Source organism: Natrix helvetica, assembly GCF_964273705.1.
Source record: "Natrix helvetica genome assembly, chromosome: 1".
In the NCBI taxonomy this organism is placed as follows: domain Eukaryota; kingdom Metazoa; phylum Chordata; class Lepidosauria; order Squamata; family Natricidae; genus Natrix; species Natrix helvetica.
The window spans coordinates 365,407,954-365,431,619 of record NC_138548.1 but is presented as its reverse complement, the minus strand read 5'-3'; the positions used below and the strand labels follow the sequence as shown (position 1 = coordinate 365,431,619).

At 46.1% G+C, this 23,666-nt stretch overlaps 1 protein-coding gene across 1 annotated transcript in view; it reads left to right on the top strand.

Moving 5' to 3' along the window:
* Positions 1–23,666, top strand: part of LOC309383356 (uncharacterized protein) — a 29,164-nt gene extending 5,498 nt beyond the window's left edge. The window contains exons 2-4 of the mRNA XM_081935821.1: positions 6,421–6,503; positions 20,255–20,381; positions 20,933–23,666. Coding sequence (XP_081791947.1) covers positions 6,429–6,503; positions 20,255–20,381; positions 20,933–23,076 — 2,346 coding nt within the window. The 5' untranslated portion in view covers positions 6,421–6,428 and the 3' untranslated portion in view covers positions 23,077–23,666. The remainder of the gene's footprint in view (positions 1–6,420; positions 6,504–20,254; positions 20,382–20,932) is intronic.

The following is a 23,666-nucleotide window of genomic DNA, read 5'->3' as shown; positions in this document are numbered from 1 at the left end:
CGGGAGAAGCCCTCCAATGGTGTGGACTATGGAAAAAGCGTGGGGTGGAAAGGTAATTTAACTTCTCATAAAAAGATCCACACCAGAGAAAAGCTCTATAAGTGCCTGGAGTGTGGAAAGAGCTTCAGGCATAAAGAGTATCTGAAATCCCACAAAAGGATCCATAAAGGGGGAAAACCTTATAAATGTGTGGATGGTGGAAAAGGGTTCAGTGTGAAGAGTTCCCTTGCTTGCCATAAAAGGAAGCTTACTGGGAAAAAACCCTATAAATGTATGGAGTGTGGAAAGAGCTTCGGGAGAAAGAGTACTCTTAATTCTCATAAACGGATCCACACAGGAGAGAAACCCTATGAATGCATGGAGTGTGGAAAGAGGTTCAGTGTAAAGAGTGCTCTTACTACTCATAAAAGGGTCCACACAGGAGAAAAACCCTATAAATGCCTAGATTGTGGGAGGTGCTTCAGCCAAAGCAGTGGCCTCGCTTCCCATAAACTGGTTCACACAGGAGAAAAACCCTATAAATGTCTAGATTGTGGGAGGGGCTTCAGCCAAAGCGGTAGCCTTGCTGCCCATAAATTGGTCCACACAGGAGAAAAACCCTATGAATGCCTAGATTGTGGGAGGGGCTTCAGCCGGAGTGGTAGCCTTGCTTCCCATAAATTGGTCCACACAGGAGAAAAACCCTATGAATGCCTGGAGTGTGGAAAGCGCTTCAGTGTAAGGTGTTCTCTTACTTCTCATAAACGGATCCACACAGGAGAAAAACCCTATAAATGCATGGAGTGTGGAAAAAGCTTCAGGAGAAAGAATACACTTACTTCTCATGAACGGATCCACACAGAAGAAAAACTCTATAAATGCCTAGACTGTGGGAAGAGCTTCAGCCAAAGCAGTTCCCTTGCTGCCCATTATCGGGTCCACACAGGAGAAAAGCCTTATAAATGCATGGAGTGTGGAAAGAGCTTCAGTGTAAAGAGTTCTCTTACTTCTCATAAAAGGGTCCACACAGGAGAAAAACCCTATAAATGCAAACAGTGTGAGAAGAGCTTCAGCAGTAGTAGTTACTTGAGATGCCACAAAAGGATCCATACAGGGAGAAAACCTTATAAATGTGTGGATTGTGGACAAAGGTTCAGTCTGAAGGGTTCCCTTACTTCCCATAAAAGGGTACATACTGGAGAAAAACCCTTTAAATGCATACAGTGTGGGAAGAGCTTCAGCACTTGTAGTTACCTGATATGCCATAGAAGGATCCATTCAGGGGAAAAACCCTATAAATGTGTAGACTGTGGGAAAAGGTTCAGTATGAAGATTTCTCTTACTTACCATAAAAGGATACATACTGGAGAAAAACCCTATAAATGTGTAGACTGTGGAAAAACCTTCAATACAAGCAGTTATTTTACTAAACATAAATTGATCCATGTGGGAGAGAAACCCTTTAAATGCATAGAGTGTGGGAAGAGCTTTAGTCAAAGTGGTGGCCTTGCTTCCCATCAAAGGATTCATACAGGCGAGAAACCCTATAAATGTACAGAGTGTGGAAAGAGCTACAGAAGTACAAATCAACTGACATACCACAAAAGGGTCCATTCAGGTGAAAAACCTTATAAATGCACGGAGTGTGGAAAACCCTTCAGGACAAGCAGTGCCCTTGCTTCTCATAAACGGATCCACACAGGAGAGAAACCCTATACATGCATGGAGTGTGGAAAGAGCTTCAGTCTAAAGAGTTCTCTTACTTCTCATAAAAGGGTCCACACAGGAGAAAAACCCTATAAATGCCTAGACTGTGGGAAGGGTTTCAGCCAAAGTTGTGGCCTTGCTTCCCATAAACGAGTCCACACAGGAGAAAAACCCTATAAATGCATGGAGTGTGGAAAGAGCTACAGAAACAGCAGTTACCTGAACTTCCATAAACGGTTTCACACAGGAGAGAAACCCTATAAATGCATGGAGTGTGGAAAGAGCTTCAGTGTAAAGGGTTCTCTTACTTCTCATAAACGGATCCACACAGGAGAAAAACCCTATAAATGTCTAGAGTGTAGGAAGAGTTTCCGCCAAAGTAGTCAACTTAGTTTCCATAACAGGATGCATACAGGGGAAAAACCTTATAAGTGCACAGTCTGTGGAAAGACCTTCGCTGCCAGTGGCTATCTGATTTACCATAAAAGAACCCACACAGGAGAGAAGCCTTATAAATGCTTGGAATGTGGAAAGGGCTTCAGTGATAACCGTTCCCTTACTTCCCATAACAGGATCCATACAGGAGAGAAATCATGTATGCCATGAATTTGGGAAGAGTTTGAGTACAAGCCGGTCCCTTACTTACCACATTGATACCACACAGGGAAGAAATTGCACCAGGGCAATTAAGTCACCTGTTCCCATAAGTGGATCCACACGGGAGGGAAATAGAAATGTACGGAATGAGGAAGGTGTTTTTGTGAAAACAGAGTGTGTCTCAAGAAAGAATCCACAGAGGACAGAAAAAATATCCTGTGGAAAGCAATTTATTTACCATATTAATACTCTCCTAACCTAGCTGAAAGGGACTTTAAAAATGTGTCAACCCTTAAGATTTCATATATGGAACCATATTTTATTGTAGCCTTTGTACTCTTTTCTATTAGCATTTAGGTTTGTAGTAAATGAATTTAAAAATACTTTCAGGCTCGCCACTTTCTAACTGTTGAAAGACAGGGGGGGTGTAAAGATAAGGGGGGAATGTCATATTTAGGTGGCATTTCCCGTGGGAAGAGAAGAGGCCTGCAGCTGGCTGGAGGTGGAGTTTGGAGTCACCAGGCTGTTGGACTGACAAATCATTGAAGATTGTGAGTTGGGGGGGGGGGGAGTTTCAAACTTTTGCTTTTATAGGATGTAATTCTGGATCTGGTTCAGAGCTGGAGTTATACCAAGTGCTTGACAATTTAATGTGTTCCTAATAAATGGATTTGAAACGAAAGATGGATGCCATGGACTTTATTTTTCAGGACACATTACTTGGAGGCTTGACAAAATGGTTTTATTGATCTAACATTTTTTTTAAGATCTTAAATTTCTTGATTTAAGTTATTCATTGGTCAGTTTCTCTGATTAATCATTACCGTATTTTCTATTTCCCAAGATTTTCAAATGCCCCCTTACTGGGTCCTTCATTTGTGATATCAGGTTCATCAGAAAGATCAATCATAGTTGACATATCAGGTTGCTATGGTTTTGGAGAAAACAGTTACTAGCATGATTGTGACTTTGTACTTTTTATCGATATATTTTTTTAAAAACAGATTTCCTGATTATTAACAACCTTTCTCATTTCGAAAGGTTAATAAATTATTGGAAACAGTTGTGCTATTTAAATGATGCCCTACTTTATACACATTGAACAAAAAAGCTAAATGAAGAAACTAGATGAATATGTAAGAGAACTTATCGGGGGAGGGGGAGTGGAATAAAATGTTAGAAAATGCTAGAGAGGAATGAGTTCAGATCTCACTCAGTTTCACGTTGCACAGTGATACATTGAAAACCATGGAATGAGAAAAGCATTAGCAAGGTACATTTATCTATGAAAGAAGCAAAGAAGAGACATAGCCTATAAAATCGGGGAACATGCCTCATTATAAAATCTTGGCATTTTTATTAGAATTTTCTTAATTACTTAATTTTACAGCTTTGGAATCCATGCAGCATTGATAATGCTTTGGCCAACTTTTGTCTGGTTGGACTAGGAGACCTCCAAGGTCCCTTCCAACTCTGCTATTTATATTATTATAGTGAGGGGTGAGGAGAGGAATACACAGAAAGTGCTAGAAAATGGCAGAATGAAGTGAGATCAAACTGTATCAAAGGATTCCCACTGCAGATGATGGGTGTATAGAAATCCATGGAATGTGAGGAGAGTAGCAAGGCAGTTTGACCTATAAGTGAAGCAAGAAATGAGAGAAATCAATGCCTCTAAAATGTAGGAAGATTCATTAAGTTTCTTATGTCACATTTTTTCGAGATTTTCCTAATGATGTAAATTTCACATCTGTGGAGATAATCCATGCAGCACTGAAAGTCCTTTGGCCAACTTTACCTTCTTCCTTTACCCTAGAGGACTCAAAGGGGAGCCTCTTTTTCTACAACTTGGAAGGTGTTTTTTGGCCTTTGAGGATTTGCCCTTTGAGGCTGGGGAGGTCCAGGCGGCATCTACATTTATCTTTCCAGTTAATATCATTGAAAACAACGTATGAATTGAATAGGTCAACTGAATATATTCCTTATTGTCCAGCCAGAGATTCCACTCTTTCCCTTGGAAAACGAAGCCCTGAAAGAAACACCCTCCTTATTCTGAAGGGTCTTTGGGGCTGGGTGGAGGCCGAAGGGCTTGGAGAGGATCCGGGGTTGGGGTTGACACTGCAGGGGCGGAGGGAGAAGAAGGGGTCAGAGGACCCAATTCAGTTTCTGACGCAGAGAAAGGAGAAGTCGAATCCCTCACAAAGGAACCCTCCATGTTGGCGCTTCCCTCAGAGCCGCCTCTCTCTCTCTCTCCCCGCTCTTCCCGCCAGAATAGGCTCCTCCCACACCTCTCGCCCGCCCTTTTCCCGCTTCTCCGTCTGGGAATCGCACTGGGAGGGGCGTGGCCAAGGAGAAAGGGGAGGGCTCACGCAAGCTCCCACCTGGCTCGCCTCTCGCCTGGAGTGGGCGTGGCTGGGTGTCACAGTCCCCTCCTCCCTGCGCCAGGATCCTTGGTCCCTCCCAGTCCCCCGTGGGTGCCCCTTCCCCCCTTCGCTTCCAGGGCTCCCGGCCAACGTCCCCACCCGCAGCAGCCATAGGCGGCTTCCACGGGGGCTTCCCATGAGAGAGGGGAGAGGAGGCATCGGGAGGGGGCGGGGCTTGACAGGGAGATTTCGCAGGGGGCCTCCAAGGAATCCGTTGCGCCAATGGGAAGTCTCCCTTCGGCTGAGTCATCTGTCTCCGGGCAGATTTCTCCCTGCGGAGAATGGAGCCGAAAGAGAAAGGGGGAGCTGTGGGACTCTCCTCCTTCTGCTTCGCGGGGAGCCGCTTTCCCTGAACTATTGTGTGTGAGTGAGTGACGGAGAAAAAGAGAGGATCCCCAAAGGACGGAAGCGGCATGCCCTCCGCCTGACTTTCTCCAAGTCGTCTTTTACACCAGGGCCCGGGAAAGGCGCACGATCTCCGCCTGGCTTCTCCCGGATGCCGCTTGCAGAGCTCGCTCTCCAGGGCAGGGGCAACTCCGGGCAGAGGCTGCCCTGCAAAAGCCTCTAAAGCTGCCCCCGCGGCCGCCTTTTCACCCCAGGTGCCAGCAGGGGGCGCACTCTTGGCTGCCCACTGCCGAGGCCACTGCGCATGCTCCACTCCGTCTGCGTCGTTGGGTAGTTTCGGCTGCCAGTCGCTCCCTGGGAATCTGGTGGGGGCGGGCAAGAACGGGTTCCGCGGCTCAGATCTTCTTCAGAAGCGGGAAGGAGATTCTGAGGTTTGGAGGGAGCGGGAATCCCGCCCCATAACTGCTCTTGGCTGTGCATGGGGGAGATCCAAGAGTGAGGCAATGGGGAGGAGAGAAGGAAGCCAAAAGGAATCCCTGCTCGCATCTTCCGATCCCTGGAAGACTGGGAGGATCTTTGGAGAGCCAACGGAGACCAGTTGCCCGGCCGTGCCAGTGTCTGGAGGGTCAGGATACCTCACTAGGTAAGGGAAGACTGTTCCACCGGACTGGAGATTTCCTAGAAAGATTCCAGTTATCCTTAATTCTCTGCGTCTTCTCGGGTCTTAGTCGTTGGACATAGTAGAAGGTGACCCCATAAGAAAGAGAGAACTCCCTCTTCAAGCTAGAAGACGTAAGGCACACAAAGGAATTCCCTCCCTTCAGAGCAAGCCTAGGGTTTGCCTTCCACGGAAGAAAGACTCCTGTAGGGGCCACCTTGAGTTGCATTCTGGCTCCTCCTCCATCATGATTTCTCTGTTTTTGGCCTTCTTTAAGAGATAATTTGGACTAAATTCCTACACAGATCCCTGCTGTTCCATTTCCAACACCATCTGCTCTTTCAGGCATGTTTCCTCGGTTGCTAGGACATCACTAATTTCTCTGGTTTCAAACTGCAGAGAGGGTGGGGAGAGGAGAATTTACAGGGATTGAGCAAATGCTTCGGATGCCAAGAGTATAAACTTCCATGTGTCGTTCCAAAAGGTTAGGAGAACTATCTAACTGAGCTTAGTTCTTCAGCATGTGGTGGGGTTTGGTCCTCTCCTTTAATTCATAGCTCCCATGATGGAGCCCATGAAAGGCAGTGTGTTGAAGAGAGAAAAATGGAGGTTTCCTGGGCAGGACAGGAAGAAATCTTAAGCTGTGCCTTCAGGATAGAAAAGATGAAGTTGAAGCCTTTCCTGTTTCCATTCTGTCTCTCTCATTTCCAGTGGACAAAATGGAGTCACCGTTGTTCACTGAATCTTCTCCTCCTGTTGGTGGAGCTGAAAGAGCTGCTGGATTCCTGACTCAGGTAAGAAAGAAGAGGTTAGCCGCTTATATGGGGGAGAATTAGGAGGCCTCTAGTTTCCTTTGGGGACTGTACGTATGATTACTGCTATTCCTGAGCAAAGTACAACAAGGAAATTTAAATTTATGATCAGTCAAACTAGGCCCATCTCTCAACTAAGTTTTGGAGATGAATGGAATTCTTTAGGGTTGTGTCAGAGTGCGCACACTGTGACTATGTGAGACAAGCCAGGAGTAGATAAAGCAAATAGAGGTTTGTATTTAAATAGTGGTTTTATCTACAAAGAATATATACATACATGTTCTTTAGTCCGACCTCAAACAGACAGCAATCAGCAAATTAAAGCACAGAAGCACACACGGGAAAAGAGATATGCCCCAACAGGTCTCTTCTTATTACAGGCTCTTAAAATGGTATCAGCCCAAAAACCTTGCTGACTCATTCCCAGCATTACATCATTGTAGCACTAGGTCAGCTCTTAAATCTTTACCCTGACCGGTTATAATCAAATTCAAATTCAAATTTTTAATTTGTTAGCCGCTCCCTCTCCGCAAGGGACTCGGGGCGGCGTACAATAAAAATATACATACATACATATAAACATACAGATACACACATATACATACATATACATACATGGAGGAGGTAGTAATCAAACATATATCACATTAATAATAATAATAGAAAATTAAAAATAGCCATTAAAATATCCCATGATAAAATACCATTTAAAAGGACTGTCAGGAGGAGGATAAACTACGGTTGAGCCAGGCCAGATAATTGAAAGAGGTGGGTCTTGAGCTTTACACGGAAGGAGCGGAGATCGGAAGTAATCCTGATGTCAAGGGGGAGGTCATTCCACAGGGCTGGGCCCATCACAGAGAAGGCCCTGCTCCTGGGTGTCGCCCCCCGACACTGTTTAGCGGACGGCACCCGGAGAAGTCCCTGTCTGTGAGCGGATTGGTCGTAGGGATGTATGGGGCAGGATGTGATCCCGCAAGTAACTAGGTCCTATGCCATGGAGCGCTTTAAAGATCGTAATCAAAACCTTGAAACGCACCTGATAGACCACAGGAAGCCAGTGCAGCTCGCGCAGGAGAGGTGTTACATGGGAGAACCTAGTCCTCCCCATAATCACCCGCGCGGCTGCATTCTGGACCAACTGTAGTCTCCGAGTGCATCTCAAGGGAAGCCTCATGTAGAGAGCATTGCAGTAGTCCAGGCGAGACGTCACTAGCGCATGGGTGACTGTGCGCAAGGCATCCCGGTCCAATAAGGGGCGCAATTGGCGCACCAGGCGGACCTGGTGGAACGCCCCCCTTGCCACGGCTGTTACATGGTCATCCATGGACAGCCGGGCATCTAGGAGGACGCCCAAATTGCGCGCCCGTTCCATGGGGGCCAGTTGCTCGCCCCCAATGGCCAGAGATGGAAGCAACTGGTTGAACCGGGGTGCCGGAAGCCACAGCCACTCCGTCTTGGAGGGGTTGAGTTTAAGTCGGTTGTCATCCATCCAGACACGTACGGCTTCCAAGCACCGGGACATCATTTCAACGCCCTCGTTGGGGTGGTTCGGGGTGGAGATGTACAGCTGAGTGTCATCAGCATACAGATGGTATCCCACCCCAAAGCCACGGATGATCTCGCCCAGTGGTTTCATGTATGTGTTGAACAGGAGTGGCGAGAGAACCGACCCCTGTGGCACCCCGCAAGTGAGGGGGCTCAGGGTCGATCTCTGCTCCCCTGCCAACACATGTTGCGTCCGGCCGGAGAGGTAGGAGCCGAACCACCGCAAAACGGTGCCCCTGACTCCCAACCCCCATAGCCGGTGCAACAGGATACCATGGTCGATGGTATCGAAAGCCGCCGAGAGGTCTAATAGGACCAGGACAGAGGAACAACCCCTATCTCTGGCCCTCCAGAGATCATCAACCAACGCGACCAAGGCCGCCTCCGTGCTGTGCCCGGGTCAGAAGCCGGACTGGCGCGGGTCTAGATAATCATTCTCCTCCAAGTGACGTGGAAACTGTTGGGCCACCACACTCTCTACAACCTTCGCTAAGAAGGGAAGGTTGGAGACTGGACGATAATTAGCTAGCTCCGTTGGGTCCAGGGAAGGCTTCTTGAGTAGGGGTCTCACAACCGCCTCTTTCAAGGCGGCCGGCAGAGACCCCTCGTCCAACGAAGCGTTCACTAGGCCCAGGAGCCAGTCGCGTGTAACCTCCCAGGATGCCAGTACAAGCCAGGAGGGGCACGGGTCCAATAAACATGTGGTAGGTCGCAGACGTCCACGTAACTTGTCCAAATCCTCGATGGCAACCGAGTCAAACTCCTGGTTTCAAAAAATGCCACATGGAACTTCATGTTGTCTATCCTAAATAAAGCAGACAGGAGACATGAATGGTTAGGGATAAAAACAGGAGAAGCAGAAATGTTAATAAAACGAAGGAGATCATCATAGATTTTAGAAACAGTCAGCCTGGTCATACTCCATTCCATATGAAGGATGCAGCAGTAGACATGGCCAACAGTATTAAGTGTTGGAAATGCAGATGTCAAAGAATCTGAAATGGTCTCCACACATCATCCTTACTGAAGCATGCAAACCAGCGTCTCCATTTCCTTCGTTGGATGAGGAGTATTTCTACCAGGACTACCAGATTCTGTAACAGCTTTGTTCCCTAAGGCTGGTAAACGTCCAAGATCTGTTTCTCTCGCCATGTATACATCCAAACTAAACTGGGTTGTTTCTCCGTGTCATATATGTGAAGATTTGCATAATTTTGTATTTAATTATTAGAGGTGGAGACCCTTAAGGACTGTACGCAACAAAATTCCATTTTAATATATACCAAATAGCGTACATTCAAAGTGACAATAAAGTTATATTCTCTTTCTCTCTTGATAAATTGCTTTCTGTATCATCAGCATTTTGATGGTCGGAAGTGCCTTCCTAGTATTTTCATGAAAGTTCATGAGGGTGAGCAAGGGTGACCCATCAAAGAACCACAAAGACCATTTGGTTACTATGTTACACAGAAATCCTAAAGAACCTCCTGCAAATATCATGAAATGTTGGGGTCACTGGTAGATGGTGTGTCTGAGGCACACTATGCCACTTGATCAAGGCAGGTGCTGACATTGAAGGTCAGCAGAGTCAGTCAAAGTAGTGATAAAAGGTTTGGCGCGGGAGTGGGTGTGGGGATGGCGGCAGGAGCTTACGAAGCACGGCCGGTCTCCTAAGACCTCCTAGGGGCCGGCTGCACTGCTCAAACTACCGTCAGTCGCCCCGTATTGAGCAAAGCAAGCTAGAACTGGCCGCCCACAAAGGTCCTCCACAAACTTGCCTTGATGAGCACAGGGCAACTGACGGTACTTTGCGTTGTTGAGGTGAAGCCGCCAAAGCCCCCGCCCCCACCGGAATAACTGCTGCTGCCGCGTCCTCCTCCAACAGCACTGTTGGATTTGCCGCCCGGCGCTGCGGCTGAAGCAAAGCCGCCAAAGCTCCCGCCGGTGCCCCCACCCATGGCAGCGTCGGTGGTGCCTCCCCCTCCACTCGGAGCACCTCAGCAGGGCCCCACGTTATCTCTGCCGCCTCCTCTGCCGCCGTGCTTTTGAGGAGCCATGAGGCCTTTTTTTCCCTACGGGGCAGGAACTGTACGGCAGGTGCGAACCGACCGTGGAAGGGGAAAAGTGTGCCGGAGCCCTGGCAAAGGTGAGGTGGCGAGGATTCCAATGGCGCCATTGTGGGAGCCAGTAGGAAGGCGGAGGAAGGGGCGGGAGCAGGAAAAATAAAGCTTCATGGCTCCTCAAAAGCACGGTGGCAGAAGAGGAGGCGACAGGGATAACGTGGGGCCGAGCTCAGGTGCTCCGAGCGGAGGAGGAGGCACCGCCACTGTGCCGGCGGGAGCTTTGGCGGCTTCACTTCAGCCGCAGCGCCGGGCAGCAAATGCGGTGGTGCTTTTGGAGGAGGAGCAGCAACAGGTATTCTGGTGGCGGGCGGCAGGGGCTCGTTGGCATCTTTAGCAGCGGCCCTGATCCCAGTGAAAAAAACGAAAACAGAGCAGATCCAGGCTGATGACGTCGCCGCAGCTGCCAGGTCTGGACGGAGGTAGCCAGAGCAGCGCCGAGGCGAAAGAGCAACATGACTTGAGGAATTCTGGGAGTTGAACTCCACAAGTCTTCAAAGCTGTCAAGTCTTGTAACTTGACAGCTTTAAGACTTGCAAACTTCAATGCCAGAGTTCCTGAGCCAACATGACTGGAGGAGAAATTCTGGGAGTTGAAATCCACAAGTCTTCAAAACTGTCAAGTTTGAACATCCCTGGGGTTTTTTTCCTAAAGGGTTAGGGGTGCAAAGGTCTTGTAACTTGACAGCTTTAAGACTTGCGCACTTCAGGTGGCAGAGTTTCTGAACCAACATTTTCGTTGCTAAGCAGAAGCGTTGTTAAGTGATACTGATATTATATCACTTTTAATTAAGCGGGTACCTTGAATAAACATAACTTTGAGTTTCAAATAATACTGATTTCGTTGTTGTCTTAGGTGACATCTGTGAAAAAAATTCAGATGCTCAGGCATGAAAATGTGCCGCTCAAACACTATACTTTTCTGCTCACAGTGAAAAAAAATTAGAGGGAACATTGGTAAGGGTTCCTCTGGAGGAAAATTTAAGTCAAAGCAAGGTGTCACTAGATACTTTATTTACAACTTAGATCTGTACGTAAGTTGTTAAAAATGATTCCATACTCTTCTTTTTTCCTCTTACATTAATTCCAGTCCCCTTTCATGGTCTTCCAAGTTGCAGTTTCATTTAGAAGAAAGAGATCAGTATGGTGACCAGCAAGGGTTGACATTCAGTCTCGTAATCATCTTTGACCCACCCCTGGGTCATTACTGCAGAGTTATTGGGAAGATGATCAGGGATAGGATGTTTTTGCCTGTTGTAGTTGTCCTACTCAGCAACAAATTTTGTCTTGCTTTGTGTTGCAATGACATATGTTCTCTTACTAAATGCAAGTTGGGTGCCTCATAGATGAGACAAGTTGGGTGCCATGTCCTCTTGTCAAGACTTGTTTGTGCTTTAACCTTTTAATGAGGGTTAGATGAACAGCCATGCTAGTCTTTTAAGTTAGTAACTAATATTCATGCTGTCATTTCCCTCGTTGCAGATGCCCAGTAATAGATAAATGTCTGCAAAGGAATACCAAAGTGGAGGTTGTAGATTATTCTAATTTATTTCTCTTCCCCCGCAAGCATCTGATGCGCAGAAGAAAGGAAACGACCAAGAGGCAAATTTGGTGCCACTGCAAATAACCAAAACTTAAATTCCTGAGGAGACATCTACAAGTAATCGGGGAAGGAGAAAACGTGAAAAGAAGCACAATCAGAGAGAAAAATCCATTTTTGAATGTGTGGAAATGGATCATTTCCTGACCCAACATGATTCCTAAGAAAGTACAGAGAAATGTCGAAGTAGAAAAAGATTCAAAGCAAGTAATGTTACTTCACATAAAATGATCCAGGCACGGGAGAAGCCCTCCAATGGTGTGGACTATGGAAAAAGGGTGGGGTGGAAAGGTAATTTAACCTCATAAAAAGGTCCACACCAGAGAAAAGCTCTATAAGTGCCTGGAGTGTGGAAAGAGCTTCAGGTATAAACAGTATCTGAAATCCCACAAAAGGATCCATAAAGAGAGAAAACCTTATAAATGTGTGGATGGTGGAAAAGGGTTCAGTGTGAAGAGTTCCCTTGCTTGCCATAAAAGGAAGCATACGGGAAAAAAACCCTATAAATGTATGGAGTGTGGAAAGAGCTTCGGGAGAAAGAGTACTCTTAATTCTCATAAACGGATCCACACAGGAGAGAAACCCTATGAATGCATGGAGTGTGGAAAGAGCTTCAGTGTAAAGAGTGCTCTTACTACTCATAAAAGGGTCCACACAGGAGAAAAACCCTATAAATGCCTAGATTGTGGGAGGGGCTTCAGCCAAAGCAGTGGCCTCGCTTCCCATAAACTGGTTCACACAGGAGAAAAACCCTATAAATGTCTAGATTGTGGGAGGGGCTTCAGCCAAAGCGGTAGCCTTGCTGCCCATAAATTGGTCCACACAGGAGAAAAACCCTATGAATGCCTAGATTGTGGGAGGTGCTTCAGCCGGAGTGGTAGCCTTGCTTCCCATAAATTGGTCCACACAGGAGAAAAACCCTATGAATGCCTGGAGTGTGGAAAGCGCTTCAGTGTAAGGTGTTCTCTTACTTCTCATAAACGGATCCACACAGGAGAAAAACCCTATAAATGCATGGAGTGTGGAAAGAGCTTCAGGATCAAGAATACACTTACTTCTCATGAACGGATCCACACAGGAGAAAAACTCTATAAATGCCTAGACTGTGGGAAGAGCTTCAGCCAAAGCAGTTCCCTTGCTGCCCATTATCGGGTCCACACAGGAGAAAAGCCTTATAAATGCATGGAGTGTGGACAGAGTTTCAGTGTAAAGAGTTCTCTTACTTCTCATAAAAGGATCCACACAGGAGAAAAACCCTATAAATGCAAACAGTGTGAGAAGAGCTTCAGCAGTAGTAGTTACTTGAAGTGCCACAAAAGGATCCATACAGGGAGAAAACCTTATAAATGTGTACACTGTGGGAAAAGGTTCAGTATGAAGATTTCTCTTACTTACCATAAAAGGATCCACACAGGAGAAAAACCCTTTAAATGCATACAGTGTGGGAAGAGCTTCAGCACTTGTAGTTACCTGATATGCCATAGAAGGATCCATTCAGGGGGGAAACCCTATAAATGTGTAGACTGTGGGAAAAGGTTCAGTATGAAGTTTTCTCTTACTTACCATAAAAGGATCCACACAGGAGAAAAACCCTATGAATGCATGGAGTGTGGAAAGAGCTTCAGTGTAAAGAGTTCTCTTACTTCTCATAAAAGGGTCCACACAGGAGAAAAACCCTATGAATGCATGGAGTGTGGAAAGGGTTTCAGCCAAAGCTGTAGCCTTGCTTCCCATAAACGAGTCCACACAGGAGAAAAACCCTATGAATGCATGGAGTGTGGAAAGAGCTTCAGTGTAAAGAGGAGTCTTACTTCTCATAAACGGATCCACACAGGAGAAAAACCCTATAAATGCGTAGATTGTGGGAGGGGCTTCAGGCTAAATGGTGACCTTGTTTCCCATAAACGGATCCACACAGGAGAGAAACCCTATACATGCATGGAGTGTGGAAAGAGCTTCAGTCTAAAGAGTTCTCTTACTTCTCATAAAAGGGTCCACACAGGAGAAAAACCCTATAAATGCCTAGACTGTGGGAAGGGTTTCAGCCAAAGCTGTGGCCTTGCTTCCCATAAACGAGTCCACACAGGAGAAAAACCCTATAAATGCATGGAGTGTGGAAAGAGCTACAGAAACAGCAGTTACCTGAACTTACATAAACGGATCCACAAAGGAGAGAAACCCTATAAATGCATGGAGTGTGGAAAGAGCTTCAGTGTAAAGGGTTCTCTTACTTCTCATAAACGGATCCACACAGGAGAGAAACCCTATAAATGTCTAGAGTGTAAAAAGAGTTTCCGCCAAAGTAGTCAACTTAGTTTCCATAACAGGATGCATACAGGGGAAAAACCTTATAAGTGCACAGTCTGTGGAAAGACCTTCGCTGCCAGTGGCTATCTGATTTACCATAAAAGAACCCACACAGGAGAGAAGCCTTATAAATGCTTGGAATGTGGAAAGGGCTTCAGTGATAACCGTTCCCTTACTTCCCATAACAGGATCCATACAGCAGAGAAATCATGTATGCCATGAATTTGGGAAGAGTTTGAGTACAAGCTGGTCCCTTACTTACCACATTAATACCACACAGGGAAGAAATTACACCAGAGCAATTAAGTCACCTCTTCCCATAAGGGGATCCACACAGGAGGGAAATAGAAATGTACGGAATGAGGAAGGTGTTTTTGTGAAAACAGAGTGTGTCTCAAGAAAGAATCCACAGAGGACAGAAATATTGTCTGGAACGGTATAGGGTTTCCTGCCTAGGCAAGGGGTGGGACTAGAAGACCTCCAAGGTCCCTTCCAACTCTACTATTGTATTGTATTATTGTATTGTAATATCCTGTGGAAAGCAATCAATTTATTTACCATATTAATTCTCTTCTATCCTAGCTGAAAGGGACTTTAAAAATGTGTCGACCCTTAAGATTTCATATATGGAACCATATTTTATTGTAGCCTTTGTACTCTTTTCTATTAGCATTTAGGTTTCTAGTAAATGAATTTAAAAATACTTTCAGGCTCGCCACTTTCTAACTGTTGAAAGGCGGGGGGGTGTAAAGATAAGAGGGGAATGTCATATTTAGGTGGCATTTCCCGTGGGAAGAGAAGAGGCCTGCAGCTGGCTGGGGGTGGAGTTTGGAGTCACCAGGCTGTTGGACTGACAAATGATTGAAGATTGTGAGTTGGGGGGGGGAGTTTCAAACTTTTGCTTTTATAGGATGTAATTCTGGATCTGGTTCAGAGCTGGAGTTATACCAAGTGCTTGACAATTTAATGTGTTCCTAATAAATGGATTTGAAAAGAAAGATGGATGCCATGGACTTTATTTTTCAGGACACATTACTTGGAGGCTTGACAAAATGGTTTTATTGATCTAACATTTTTTTTAAGATCTTAAATTTCTTGATTTAATTTATTCATTGGTCAGTTTCTCTGATTAATCATTACCGTATTTTCTATTTCTCAAGATTTTCAAATGCCCCCTTACTGGGTCCTTCATTTGTGATATCAGGTTCATCAGAAAGATCAATCATAGTTGACATATCAGGTTGCTATGGTTTTGGAGAAAACAGTTACTAGCATGATTGTGACTTTGTACTTTTTATCGATATATTTTTTTAAAAACAGATTTCCTGATTATTAACAACCTTTCTCATTTCGAAAGGTTAATAAATTATTGGAAACAGTTGTGCTATTTAAATGATGCCCTACTTTATACACATTGAACAAAAAAGCTAAATGAAGAAACTAGATGAATATGTAAGAGAACTTATCGGGGGAGGGGGAGCGGAATAAAATGTTAGAAAATGCTAGAGAGGAATGAGTTCAGATCTCACTCAGTTTCACGTTGCACAGTGATACATTGAAAACCATGGAATGAGAAAAGCATTAGCAAGGTAGATTTATCTATGAAAGAAGCAAAGAAGAGACATAGCCTATAAAATCGGGGAACATGCCTCATTATAAAATCTTGGCATTTTTATTAGAATTTTCTTAATTACTTAATTTTACAGCTTTGGAATCCATACAGCATTGATAATGCTTTGGCCAACTTTTGTCTGGTTGGACTAGAAGACCTCCAAGGTCCCTTCCAACTCTGCTATTTATATTATTATATTGAGGGGTGAGGAGTGGAATACACAGAAAGTGCTAGAAAATGGCAGAATGAGCTGAGATCAAACTCTGTATCAAAGGATTCCCACTGCAGATGATGAGTGTATATAAATCCATGGAATGTGAGGAGAGTAGCAAGGCAGTTTGACCTATAAGTGAAGCAAGAAATGAGAGAAATCAGTGCCTCTAAAATGTAGGAAGATTCATTAAGTTTCTTATGTCACATTTTTTCGAGATTTTCCTAATGATGTAAATTTCACACCTGTGGAGATAATCCATGCAGCACTGAAAGTCCTTTGGCCAACTTTACCTTCTTCCTTTACCCCAGAGGACTCAAAGGGGAGCCTCTTTTTCTACAACTGGGAAGGTGTTCTTGGGCCTTTGAGGATTTGCCCTTTGAGGCTGGGGAGGTCCAGGCGGCATCTACATTTATCTTCCCAGTTAATATCATTCAAAACAACGTATGAATTGAATAGGTCAACTGAATATATTCCTTATTGTCCAGCCAGAGATTCCACTCTTTCCCTTGGAAAACGAAGCCCTGAAAGAAACACCCTCCTTATTCTGAAGGGTCTTTGGGGCTGGGTGGAGGCCGAAGGGCTTGGAGAGGATCCGGGGTTGGGGTTGACACTGCAGGGGCGGAGGGAGAAGAAGGGGTCAGGGGACCCAATTCAGTTTCTGACGCAGAGAAAGGAGAAGTCGAATCCCTCACAAAGGAACCCTCGATGTTGGCGCTTCCCTCAGAGCCGCCTCTCTCTCTCTCTCTCTCCGCTCTTCCCGCCAGAATAGGCTCCTCCCACCCCTCTCGCCCCCCCCTTTTCCCGCTTCTCCGTCTGGGAATCGCACTGGGAGGGGCGTGGCCAAGGAGAAAGGGGAGGGCTCACGCAAGCTCCCTCCTGGCTTGCCTCTCGCCTGGAGTGGGCGTGGCTGGGTGTCACAGTCCCCTCCTCCCCGCCTTCCAGCGCCAGCATGCTTGGTCCCTCCCAGTCCCCCGTGGGTGCCCCTTCTCCCCTTCGCCTCCAGGGCTCCCGGCCAACGTCCCCACCCGCAGCAGCCATAGGCGGCGTCCACGGGGGCTTCCCATGAGAGAGGGGAGAGGAGGCATCGGGAGTGGGCGGGGCTTGACAGGGAGATTTCGGAGGCGGCTTCCAAGGAATCCGTTGCGCCAATGGGAAGTCTCCCTTCGGCTGAGTCATCTGTCTCCGGGCAGATTTCTCCCTGCGGAGAATGGAGCCGAAAGAGAAAGGGGGAGCTGTGGGACTCTCCTCCTTCTGCTTCGCGGGGAGCCGCTTTCCCTGAACTATTGTGTGTGAGTGAGTGACGGAGAAAAAGAGAGGATCCCCAAAGGACGGAAGCGGCATGCCCTCCGCCTGACTTTCTCCAAGTCGTCTTTTACACCAGGGCCCGGGAAAGGCGCACGATCTCCGCCTGGCTTCTCCCGGATGCCGCTTGCAGAGCTCGCTCTCCAGGGCAGGGGCAACTCCGGCCAGAGGCTGCCCTGCAAAAGCCTCTAAAGCTGCCCCCGCGGCCGCCTTTTCACCCCAGGTGCCAGCAGGGGGCGCACTCTTGGCTGCCCACTGCCGAGGCCACTGCGCATGCTCCACTCCGTCTGCGTCGTTGGGTAGTTTCGGCTGCCAGTCGCTCCCTGGGAATCTGGTGGGGGCGGGCAAGAACGGGTTCCGCGGCTCAGATCTTCTTCAGAAGCGGGAAGGAGATTCTGAGGTTTGGAGGGAGCGGGAATCCCGCCCCATAACTGCTCTTGGCTGTGCATGGGGGAGATCCAAGAGTGAGGCAATGGGGAGGAGAGAAGGAAGCCAAAAGGAATCCCTGCTCGCATCTTCCGATCCCTGGAAGACTGGAAGGATCTTTGGAGAGCCAACGGAGACCAGTTGCCCGGCCGTGCCAGTGTCTGGAGGGTCAGGATACCTCACTAGGTAAGGGAAGACTGTTCCACCGGACTGGAGATTTCCTAGCAAGATTCCAGTTATCCTTAATTCTCTGCGTCTTCTCGGGTCTTAGTCGTTGGACTCAGTAGAAGGTGACCCCATAAGAAAGAGAGAACTCCCTCTTCAAGCTAGAAGACGTAAGGCACACAAAGGAATTCCCTCCCTTCAGAGCAAGCCTAGGGTTTGCCTTCCACGGAAGAAAGACTCCTGTAGGGGCCACCTTGAGTTGCATTCTGGCTCCTCCTCCATCATGATTTCTCTTTGTTCTTTGGCCTTCCTTAAGAGATAATTTGGACACAGATCCCTGCTGTTCCATTTCCAACACCATCTGCTCTTTCAAGCATGTTTCCTCGGTTGCTAGGACATCACTAATTTCTCTGGTTTCAAACTGCAGAGAGGGTGGGGAGGGGAGAATTTACAGGGATTGAGCAAATGCTTCGGATGCCAAGAGTATAAACTTCCATGTGTTGTTCCAAAAGGTTAGGAGAACAATCTAACTGAGCTTAGTTCTTCAGCATGTGGTGGGGTTTGGTCCTCTCCTTTAATTCATAGCTCCCATGATGGAGCCCATGAAAGGCAGTGTGTTGAAGAGAGAAAAATGGAGGTTTCCTGGGCAGGACAGGAAGAAATCTTAAGCTGTGCCTTCAGGATAGAAAAGATGAAATTGAAGCCTTTCCTGTTTCCATTCTGTCTCTCTCATTTCCAGTGGACAAAATGGAGTCACCGTTGTTCACTGAATCTTCTCCTCCTATTGGTGGAGCTGAAAGAGCTGCTGGATTCCTGACTCAGGTAAGAAAGAAGAGGTTAGCCGCTTATATGGGGGAGAATTAGGAGGCCTCTAGTTTCCTTTGGGGACTGTACGTATGATTACTGCTATTCCTGAGCAAAGTACAACAAGGAAATTTAAATTTATGATTCTGTAACAGCTTTGTTCCCTATGCTTGGTAAACGTCCAAGATCTGTTTCTCTCGCCATGTATACATCCAAACTAAACTGGGTTGTTTCTCCGTGTCATATATGTGAGTATATGCATAATTTTGTATTTAATTATTAGAGGTGGAGAACCTTAAGGACTGTATGCAACAAAATTCCATTTTAATATATACCAAATAGCGTACATTCAAAGTGACAATAAAGTTATATTCTCTTTCTCTCTTGATAAATTGCTTTCTGTATCATCAGCATTTTGATGGCTGGAAGTGCCTTCCTAGTATTTTCATGAAAGTTCACGAGGGTGAGCAAGGCTGACCCTTCAAAGAACCACAAAGACCCTTTGGTTACTATGTTAGAAATCCTACAGAACCTCCTGCAAATATCTTGAAATGTTGGGGCCACTGGTAGATGGTGTGTCTGAGGCACACCATGACACTTGATCAAGGCAGGTGCTGACATTGAAGGTCGGCAGAGTCAGTCAAAGTAGTGATAAAATGTCAGGCATAGGCTATGAAGGTTGCCCTTTTTAGCATACTACCGTGTTTCCCCGAATATACGACAGGGTCTTATATTTTTTTGACCCACGAAATATGGCCTTGGGCTTATTAAAGGGGAGGGGTTATTATTTTTGGGTTGCCGGGCGGCTGCTCCCTTGTGACTGGGTTGTGTACTTCCAGGCATCCATCCTCCGTGCTTTGAAAAAAAAAAACCCAAGCGGCGGACGGCTCCAGCAGCGGGGATGCCCTTCGCGCGAGCGCGGAGCGGAAAAGCCGCTGCACAACTCCCCTCTCCAGCCATGCAGAGCACCATTCACTCACCTAGGGGCATTCCGAAGGCACCGAGCCGCGGGAGGCGGAGGGCGGCGAACAGGCGCTCGCGTTGCTTGGTGCCTTCCGGGTACTGCTAGGTCGGTCAGCGACGCTGTACCCGGCTGGAAAGGGGGGTTGCCGAGCGGCTGCTCATAAGTTTGGTCACCTCATGGCTGCTGCGTTGCTGCTGCGACAGCGCAACACAGCCATTCGACCCTGAGGCTTGCCCGGCTCTTCGGGAGCCCGCTCGCAAGAGAGTAGCTGCCGAGCAACCCCCCCCCCCTCTTCAGCTGGGCACAGCGCCGCTGGCCGACCTAGCAGTACCCCGAAAGCACCAAGCAACGCAAGCGCCTTTGCCCACACCTCATTCCCGTGGCTTGGTGCCTTCGGGATACCACTAGGTTGGCGAGCGGTGCTCTGCCTGGTCGAAGTGGGGGGGATTGTCCAGAGGGCTTATTTTCGGGGGTGGGCTTATATTTTTGCACATGCGGAAAATGTCGCAAGGCTTTAGTTTCAGGACAGGTTGTATTTTCGGGGAAACACGGTATGTTAAGCCTGACTAGGGAAATGCCCAGTCAAGAATTTTCACTTTGTGCTCTTAGGCTTTGCAGATTAAAGGAGGTCTTGCAAATTCTATCTGCTCACATGGATTCTTCCTTGTTTAGAGTCCTGTGTCCTTTGGGGAGGTGGCCGTCCATTTCAACAGTGAAGAATGGTTGCTGCTTGATCCCAACCAGAAAGCCCTGCATGAAGAAGTCATGTTGGAAATGTCTAGGATCATGGCTTCTTTAGGTAAGGGTTCCTCTGGCGAAAAATTTAAGTCAGAGCAAGGTGTCACTAAATACTTTATTTACAACTTAGATCTGTACGTAAGTTGTTAAAAATGATTCCATACTCTTCTTTTTTCCTCTTACATTAATTCCAGTCCCCTTTCATGGTCTTCCAAGTTGCAGTTTCATTTAGAAGAAAGAGATCAGTATGGTGACCAGCAAGGGTTGACATTCAGTCTCGTAATCATCTTTGACCCACCCCTGGGTCATTACTGCAGAGTTATTGGGAAGATGATGAGGGATAGGATGTTTTTGCCTGTTGTAGTTGTCCTACTCAGCAACAAATTTTGTCTTGCTTTGTGTTGCAATGACATATGTTCTCTTACTAAATGCATTAAATCTAACCTTTTAATGAGGGTTAGATGAACAGCCATGCAAGTCTTTTAAGTTAGTAACTAATATTCATGCTGTCATTTCCCTCGTTGCAGATGCCCAGTAGTAGATAAATCTCTGCAAAGGAATACCAAAGTGGAGGTTGTAGATTATTCTAATTTATTTCTCTTCCCCCGCAAGCATCTGATGCGCAGAAGAACGGAAACGACCAAGAGGCAAATTTGGTGCCACTGCAAATAACCAAAACTGAAATTCCTGAGGAGACATCTACAAGTAATCGGGGAAGGAGAAAACGTGAAAAGAAGTACAATCAGAGAGAAAAATCCATTTTTGAATGTGTGGAAATGGATCGTTTCCTGACCCAACGTGATTCCAAAGAAAGTACAGAGAAATGTCGTAGTAGAAAAAGATTCAAAGCAAGTAATGTTACTTCACATAAAATGATCCAGGCACGGGAGAAGCACTACAATGGTGTGGACTATGGAAAAAGGGTGGGGTGGAAAGGTAATTTAACTTCTCATAAAAAGATCCACACCAGAGAAAAGCTCTATAAGTGCCTGGAGTGTGGAAAGAGCTTCAGGTATAAAGAGTATCTGAAATCCCACAAAAGGATCCATAAAGGGAGAAAACCCTATAAATGTATGGAGTGTGGAAAGAGCTTCGGGAGAAAGAGTACTCTTAATTCTCATAAACGGATCCACACAGGAGAGAAACCCTATGAATGCATGGAGTGTGGAAAGAGCTTCAGTGTAAAGAGTGCTCTTACTTCTCATAAAAGGGTCCACACAGGAGAAAAACCCTATAAATGCCTAGATTGTGGGAGGGGCTTCAGCCAAAGCAGTGGCCTTGCTTCCCATAAATTGGTCCACTCAGGAGAAAAACCCTATAAATGTCTAGATTGTGGGAGGGGCTTCAGCCAAAGTGGTAGCCTTGCTGCCCATTATCGGGTCCACACAGGAGAAAAGCCTTATAAATGCATGGAGTGTGGAAAGAGCTTCAGTGTAAAGAGTTCTCTTACTTCTCATAAAAGGGTCCACACAGGAGAAAAACCCTATAAATGCAAACAGTGTGAGAAGAGCTTCAGCAGTAGTAGTTACTTGAGGTGCCACAAAAGGATCCATACAGGGAGAAAACCTTATAAATGTGTGGATTGTGGACAAAGGTTCAGTCTGAAGAGTTCCCTTACTTCCCATAAAAGGGTACATACTGGAGAAAAACCCTTTAAATGCATACAGTGTGGGAAGAGCTTCAGCACTTGTAGTTACCTGATATGCCATAGAAGGATCCATTCAGGGGAAAAACCCTATAAATGTGTAGACTGTGGGAAAAGGTTCAGTATGAAGATTTCTCTTACTTACCATAAAAGGATACATACTGGAGAAAAACCCTATAAATGTGTAGACTGTGGAAAAACCTTCAATACAAGCAGTTATTTTACTAAACATAAATTGATCCATGTGGGAAAGAAACCCTTTAAATGCATAGAATGTGGGAAGAGCTTTAGTCAAAGTGGTGGCCTTGCTTCCCATCAAAGGATTCATACAGGCGAGAAACCCTATAAGTGTACAGAGTGTGGAAAGAGCTACAGAAGTACAAATCAACTGACATACCACAAAAGGGTCCATTCAGGTGAAAAACCTTATAAATGCACGGAGTGTGGAAAACCCTTCAGGACAAGCAGTGCCCTTGCTTCTCATAAACGGATCCACACAGGAGAGAAACCCTATACATGCATGGAGTGTGGAAAGAGCTTCAGTCTAAAGAGTTCTCTTACTTCTCATAAAAGGGTCCACACAGGAGAAAAACCCTATAAATGCCTAGACTGTGGGAAGGGTTTCAGCCAAAGCTGTGGCCTCGCTTCCCATAAACGAGTCCACACAGGAGAAAAACCCTATAAATGCATGGAGTGTGGAAAGAGCTACAGAAACAGCAGTTACCTGAACTTCCATAAACGGTTTCACACAGGAGAGAAACCCTATAAATGCATGGAGTGTGGAAAGAGCTTCAGTGTAAAGGGTTCTCTTACTTCTCATAAACGGATCCATACAGGAGAGAAACCCTATAAATGTCTAGAGTGTGGGAAGAGCTTCAGCCAAAGTAATCAACTTATTTTACATAACAGGATCCATACAGGGGAGAAACCTTATAAGTGCACAGTCTGTGGAAAGACCTTCGCTGCCAGTGGCCATCTGATTTACCATAAAAGAACCCACACAGGAGAGAAGCCTTATAAATGCTTGGAATGTGGAAAGGGCTTCAGTGATAACCGTTCCCTTACTTCCCATAACAGGATCCATACAGGAGAGAAATCATGTATGCCATGAATTTGGGAAGAGTTTGAGTACAAGCCGGTCCCTTACTTACCTCATTAATACCACACAGGGAAGAAATTGCACCAGGGCAATTAAGTCACCTGTTCCCATAAGGGGATCCACACGGGAGGGAAATAGAAATGTACGGAATGAGGAAGGTGTTTTTGTGAAAACAGAGTGCTTCTCAAGAAAGAATCCACAGAGGACAGAAAAAATATCCTGTGGAAAGCAATTTATTTATCATATTAATTCTCTTCTATCGTAGCTGAAAGGGACTTTAAAAATGTGTCGACCTTAAGATTACATATATGGAAACATATTTTATTGTAGCCTTTGTACTCTTTTCTATTAGCATTTAGGTTTGTAGTAAATGAATTTAAAAATACTTTCAAGCTCGCCACTTTCTAACTGTTGAAAGACAGGGGGGGTGTAAAGATAAGAGGGGAATGTCATATTTAGGTGGCATTTCCCGTGGGAAGAGAAGAGGCCTGCAGCTGGCTGGAGGTGGAGTTTGGAGTCACCAGGCTGTTGGACTGACAAATCATTGAAGATTGTGAGTTGGGGGGGGGGGGAGTTTCAAACTTTTGCTTTTATAGGGTATA